The sequence below is a fragment of the Thalia democratica genome, chromosome 4, assembly GCF_965202585.1.
Source record: "Thalia democratica chromosome 4, ktThaDemo2.hap1.1, whole genome shotgun sequence".
In the NCBI taxonomy this organism is placed as follows: Eukaryota; Metazoa; Chordata; class Thaliacea; order Salpida; family Salpidae; genus Thalia; species Thalia democratica.
In genome coordinates this window covers 45,484,273-45,491,451 of record NC_139168.1, presented here as the reverse complement: position 1 = coordinate 45,491,451, position 7,179 = coordinate 45,484,273, and the positions used below count along the sequence as shown (strand labels likewise).

At 25.9% G+C, this 7,179-nt stretch overlaps 1 protein-coding gene across 3 annotated transcripts in view; it reads right to left on the bottom strand.

Moving 5' to 3' along the window:
• Positions 1-5,721: 5,721 nt before the first annotated feature.
• LOC145835109 (protein bicaudal C homolog 1-A-like) overlaps positions 5,722-7,179 on the bottom strand; it is a 34,624-nt gene continuing 33,166 nt past the window's right edge. For all 3 annotated transcript variants that reach the window (XM_082942649.1, XM_082942651.1, XM_082942650.1), the window contains one exon: positions 5,722-7,168. In XM_082942649.1, coding sequence (XP_082798775.1) covers positions 6,873-7,168 — 296 coding nt within the window. In that variant the 3' untranslated portion in view covers positions 5,722-6,872. The remainder of the gene's footprint in view (positions 7,169-7,179) is intronic.

The following is a 7,179-nucleotide window of genomic DNA, read 5'->3' as shown; positions in this document are numbered from 1 at the left end:
AAGTCTGAAAAATATTTCATTAATATTGGGTTTAAGCAACATTATTATTTTTAATATTTGTTTTAAAACATATATACATATTCAGTACAAATTACTTTCCTTAAAAACCTTAATATCTGTTAAAAAAATACATGATGAATAGTGTAAACTTTTAACAAAACAATACAACATAGTATTATAAAATAAAACATATAACAGAGGCAACTTTTTTTTTTCTTAGTATTACTTTGATTATTCAATAAACTATTTTGATTGATCATTTAAACTTTCAGTATAATTTTTATGATTATTAGAGATTACTTTTTTTGGTCTATTTACTAGTTGTAAAAAGTCTTACAATTCACTATATGAATATAAAACAAAAAATATCACAGAAAAATCATACTAAACATGAATTGTACCACTTTTAATATAACTAATCAAACTAATAATTTTATAATGAATTGTAATAACACTTGGTCTAAAATTAAAACCATAGTAGTTTCAAGGCATTATTATAATAAAATTAGCATAGCAATACAGCTTACAATAGTTATAAAGCTTTAATTATGAAATATACATCATTTTAAATAAAATAATAAATTATAATCAACTTTAGTGATATAGCCGTTTTAAAAATAGATTTAAAAACGAAATCACTAAAATATATCTATTTTTTAGTTTTTGAGGTATATACTTTAAATTTTCAGGAAATACTTTATGAATAGACTTTGAAATTTTTAGTTTAATTTTTGTTTAATTTTAAAATAGTATATTAAAAAATTTAAATAGAGAAACTTTATAAAAAGGAAAAAAAAATTTTTTTTAGAAATCACTTGTAGTAAAATTATTTTACTATAAGTAATATACTTTCTATAAAAATTTGAATAAAATTGATTAAAAAAAAATATTCTGAAAGATTTAGTTTTGACACTAGTTTAATCTTTGTTTAAAAATCTCTTTACGAATGACTTTAAGCACTTATCACAGTGGGCCAGCAAATGGAAAATTTGAAATTTTTTTTGAGAATATTTGGCTAGAAATAGAATTCTGGTAAAATCTAAAGATTTTCACAAATTTTACAATTTTATCTACAGATATCTAGAGATTTTTTTTGAAAAAAGCAGAGATTGTTTTGAAAAAAGCATTGTATTAAAATCATGTGTGCTTCAAATTGTGAATAAAGCATTATATATTTTTAAATAGTTCAGAGCTAATCAATAAACGGGAAATTAAAATTACACATGATTAAACTTGTGTGCTTGACTTTTGCATAACTCTTGAAGAGATTAAGGTAAGTATTGATATGTTTTGGTAAAAACAGTAAATTTAGAGTTATTGGATAAAATGCTAGAGTTAGAAATACATCTGGAGCGAATTCTTAATTTTTAAAGTTGTCAACTAAGGGGATTCCTAATTTTAGCTAAAGTTTTCCTAATTTTGTTTTAATTCATAAAATAGTAAAACATGTTTTATTAATATTAAGTTTATGAAATATCTTTTTTTTTTGCAATTCTCTTAAATTGTTTAAATTCAAAAATTAGTAAATTTTTATATTTTGTCTATAACTACTAAACTATTAATTACGAAACACACACCATGTAGTAAAGCTTGCTTTCAAGCTTAAATTCAAAATAATGAATTTAAAGTTTTCGAAGAAAATTTTTATAACTAATTAATACAATAAAAATTACAATTAAAAAATGTACGATTTGAGCTTCTATTTTTACGTAAAAAATTCTATGTTACTTTACATTTATTTTCTCATTTCAAAGAACAGTGAAATATTATTTTATCACAGCTATACGTCTAAGTCTAGTTTTGAGAAAATGAGAACAAAAGGTATATGTTTAAAAAACGGTACAAGGCTTAAGCAAGGTTAGTAATAAACGGTTCTGCTTCGAATACAAACTTTATTTTATTGACAAAAATGTAGCCACATTACATCTAGGAGTAACTTAATATGAAATAACTTTATTAGTTAACTAAGTTTTAGTGTAGTACGAAAACTAATTTGTCAGAATAGTTTTAGGATTACTTTCAACCACGGTTGCTATATTGTATACCATATTTATTTATAAGTAATTAAGGTGATAAAAAAATATCTCTATCTTTATCGGCTGTAAATAGGTATAGCAACTTATTTAGTTATAAAATAAACAACAAAAACTATGTATAATTTATTACTTTCACAAACGAACGATTCAAAATGGTGCGCGACGCTTAAGTTTTCTACACATTAATCTTTTACGAACTTCAATATCGATAAAGGTAGAAAAGACGATATTTATGAACGTAGAAATCCGATCAAAATTGTTTCATATCGTACCACAGCTTACGTCTTCGGCCTCGAAGTCTCACGTAAGCTGTTTTATATCGTTCTCTAGTTAACCTCTGCGGCCGCGCAGTCCCAAGCCAACTATTTTGTATCGTAATGCCATTCACGTCTCCGGCCTCGAAGTCTCACGTGAAAAGCTGCAACTACTTCCACGAAGGAAGAGTCGCCCCGTTGAAACGGCCTAGGTCCGCTCCGTAAGGTAGTTGAGGTATAGTAACCTAATTGTAGATGTGCTTCATCGTTTATATACACTTTTACTCTCTCTTTTGCAGGTGGCTTGACATGTTGACAGTTGCAGGTGGCTTGATTAGTTGACAGTTGCAGGTGGCTTGACATGTTGACAATTGCAGGTGTCTCGTTGCATGTTGGAAGCTGCAAGTGTTTCGGCATGTTGGTATATGCATGTTGGAATCTGCAGGTGTCTCGGCATGTTGGAATATGCATGTTGGAATTTGCAGGTGTCTCGGCACGGTTTTAATAGCCAGCTTACATACTCACCTGGTTTTGCAAGCGGCAATTAATGAATACAAAATTGTATTTATTTTGCCTTTGTCAATCAAAAAATATCGAGTAGAATTTAAAATATAAATTAGAGAATTGTTGTTATTATTTATTTGAAACTTGTCTTTAAAAAAAAAATTTAATTAAAAAAGTTTTAAAATTTATTCTAATGCATGCATCGACATATGGACAATTGAAGTGAAATAAGTACAATTTCACATAAATTTCCAACAGCTATAAGCTTAAACAAATAGAGTTTTGTAAATCTTCTCTGTATTTAATAATTGTTTTGCGTTTTTACACTTTGATTGTTGTGCTCTGCTCTTGTATTTATTCTAAACAAACTGGAACAAAAAGCTAAATGTTTTAAACTTTTAGATTTTAAATTGTTCTTTCACAACAGCCCTGCTATGATATCAAATATATTTGTGGCAATATGCTTATAGAAACAACCACCACTTTGCTCTAGATCGGGCTCAGTCTTGTTGTAATCTAACGGGGTTTTCTCTAATATTCGCTGAGTCAGCAAAATAAAAAAGGTTTATTTTTAGTATTTTTTTATTCCAGTTATTAAAAAAAAATCGATTACTTCTTAATATGGTTGGGTAAGGTGGGTTAGGTATAAGGGTTTTTTTTTCTGACTCTGTAAACATCAAAGGGAAAACTCCTTTAGATTACAATCGGACCCGAGTGGGCTGCAGCCGACGCGAGCAGGCTTGCAATTTTTACTAGAAACTAGTTACTTCAAAAAACTTCCTGTAGCATGACAATTTTAGTAAAAACAAACTAAAGTTAATTATTTATAAGTATTAATTATTTAGTTGGCATATAGCAATACTTACATTTTGTAAACCCTGCATTAGATTTTAGGTTGGACACTTTAATCATAAGAGCCTTAAGTGAAATAATTTTTTTGTAAATGTTTAATCAAAATTAGGTTTTTAATCAATCTAACTGTATTCAAAAATTTAAAGTTTAGTTTTTTACTAATTTATATTAAAAAAAACTCCAAAATAAACTAAAAACAATTCGTTTTAGCAATTTTGACTCTAATATTAAAATTTCTTTAAATGTAAAAACTTGAAGTTTTTATTAAAATTATCTTTTAAAAGCTTTCAGTTTTATGCTTTATTTCAAATTTTTTATAATTATCTAGGGGCGATTCTGGATTATTTTTCCAGCCCTGTTCTAACACTGAAAAAAAAAAGTAAATTTAGGTTATTCTATAAAAACGTTGTTTAATTAGAAATTTTATTTATTATTAGTTTTTTTATTTTTGCTTTCTTACAAAATTTGATATGTTCAAAACAAAAAGCAAGTTGTTGTGACAAGCTAAGCCAAGTAACTAATGTTTAGTGTTGCTAACTTTAGTCAAATATTAAAAGTGTGTTTTTTTTTCAACATAAAATGCAATGCTCAAGTAGATTTTGCTAACTAACTGGATTATAAACAGCAGCTCTGCTAGCAAGCATCATAAATAGTTTTTAATGAAACAATAACTAAAAAAGGATGACTAGAAGACGTCTATCTTAAACAAGCTCGTATAGGTTTACTTAATCAAATTATTTCTTCATATAAGAAAACTCTCTATACAAAGAATTTTTAGAATTATTTTTATTGTAAAAATTTGACTTCTATTCTTACGTAACTCAGGGTCTTAGTAAATTCAGGGCCTTAACGTTTAAGAATACACACACACTCATTATAGATACTAATTCTCCATAAATATTTTTTTTTAATAAGTGTACTCTATATATTTAGTTTTACTGTAATTTTATTTAAAGCAAACATGATGGGACTATGTTCTTAGTGGGAACAGGTCTAAATTGCACAAGGTTACTAAATTGCACGAGGGAACAAAATTGCCGAAGACGATTTTGTACCAAGGGTCAATTTTGCACGAATTAAATTTTTGCACGAGAGTAAAATAATACAGAAAAAAACAAAAAATAAAAGTATACAGAAAAGTAAATTTAAAATTAATTTAATAAAAATTAAAGTTACTGAACGAGGGTAAGGGGTAACAGTGATTGAAAAAATATACAACTAATAAAAAATATATTTAAAAAATTATATTTTAGTAATGCTGAAAACTATGCTCTCAGGAATAAACGCCATACAAAAATCTATTTGGCAGCCCGCTATGAATTTATTCCAGAACAGAGCTAAATAAAGCTTTGTTAAATTGAGAAGTTGTAAAACTTTTTTAATTCATTTATTAAAATTAACTATATACTTCAATGTTTTTATAAACTGTAATTGTTAAAAAACAAAATATTAACTTAGCATTGAACTAAAATGACGTTTTATACTACTTAAAAGCTTCATGTCATCTTTTTCTTTATGTATACAAAACATTTGTAGAACTTTACTTAAAAATAAATTCTTTCAGTTATGTTTTTTTTAAGAAAACAAACTACTTAACTTATGTTTTACATTGAGGTTAAAAGTATACGATTGCATTTACATAAGAAAATGATAATTTAAGTAATTGTATATAGTTGGTAATGGTAACATTTTTATATTATTTTATTTGAAGCTTAAAAAAAATTAAGAAACTTGTTATCGATAAAATTTCTTTCGTAAGAAACTTTATTTGAAATATTATTTAACTGACAAAATATATTAAATTATTAAGTTATTGTACTTTCTTAACAAAAATAAAAGCAATCATTTTTGTTTATAAGGTGATATATATAATTTCTAATTTATATATTTAATCTACAAACACAAATCTAATCAGGTTAAATTTTTAATCAATTTTGGAACTTTTTTTTTTGTTTCTTCTTCTTACAGCAACAGTTTATATAAGACGTAACATAAAGACTGTTTCAGAAAGATAAGACTCTTAGTAAAATGTAGTACTATAAGTTTATAATTCATATAATTCAATGGTAGTTTTTTATATTTTAATACAAACAAAAATAACACAGCGACGTATAATTACCTTAGGTACAAAACAAATCAATTATACTTATCAAATAGTAAAAACTTTAAACGCTTAAAATTACAAGTTACAACTAAAGTGATAAAAAAAACCAATTAAATTCGTAGTTGTATATCAAGCAATGTTGGTTAGCCTAATGAAACTAAAATATTTAATATTATAATAAAAAATATACATATATATATACATATATATATTAAAACAACATTTTTACACAGCAATAACCGCAATTTTAAATAAATCATAAGCAAAATAATGTGTCTTTAACGATAAAATAAAAGGTAGTATACGTATTAGGCACCATACTATTATGTCTACATTCAAAGGCAATAAAATTTATATCTTTTTTTTAATGAACTTGTAAGCAATAAACAATGTGATTGTAAAGAAATTTAGCAATAAATTGAAATAGTTCCTACAATATCTTGATAAAGAAATAAAAGGCTGATTTTGGTCTAATAAAGTAAAAGAAATAATAAATTGTTTAAAAAAAGCTCATGATTTAAAAACAAGTATAAGTTTAAAAAAGTAAAAGAAGACATATAATATATACTTATATAATAGTCGTTATACAACTTAAATTAGTACTAGAAAGTTTACATCAGTAAAGTATTTCAACTCTTACTTCAATTAACTTACTTAATTTTTATAATACTCAAAAAAGAGAAAAACATTACAAATCATATTATACATCTTTGGATGTTCTATCGAAAGTTATCAAAATTTCAATTATCAAAATAAAAAGTTTTTTTTTAAGTAAGACACATCTAAAATGCTGATCAAACATTTCATAACACTTTATTAGAAAATTTCATAAATATAAGGCACTTAGTTCAAACAAAGACTACAAAAGTCGTACATTGTCTTATAAATAATAGGTTGGTTATTTTACACAACAAAAAACAATATTAATTCAGACGAAATCACAGCAGATTTTAAAGAAGTGGGCTAGTAACTTAAAATTAATATTTTTTATAAACAGTTTTTGAATATTAAAATAAAAAAACAAAACAGTTTTTTAAGTTTTATAAAACATTTATTATCTACTGTCATTGTGTTAAGACTGACAATTTTACATGTAACATAAGTTCCTTGTAAAATAAAAAATCACCATCTCCCACTTTGGCTGGCCACGTTACCACGATTGTAATTCAAAATTGTTGAACTTCCACCGGTTAGTTCATTTTTTGACGACATTATAATGTTATTTTTTTGTTGTTTGCTGAAATCGTTGCTTGTTGTCAGAGGTATTGACGATGTCAACTTGTTGTTCACCAAAAAACCATCGAGCAAGTTCGTTGAGAGATTCTTTCCAGGCCTCACTGATGATGTCACCATAGAGTTTACAGCGTCACTGTTTGGGAACGGAGAGCTCATTACACTGCTGCGATGCTTGTTTAGTTCTGAAATGATC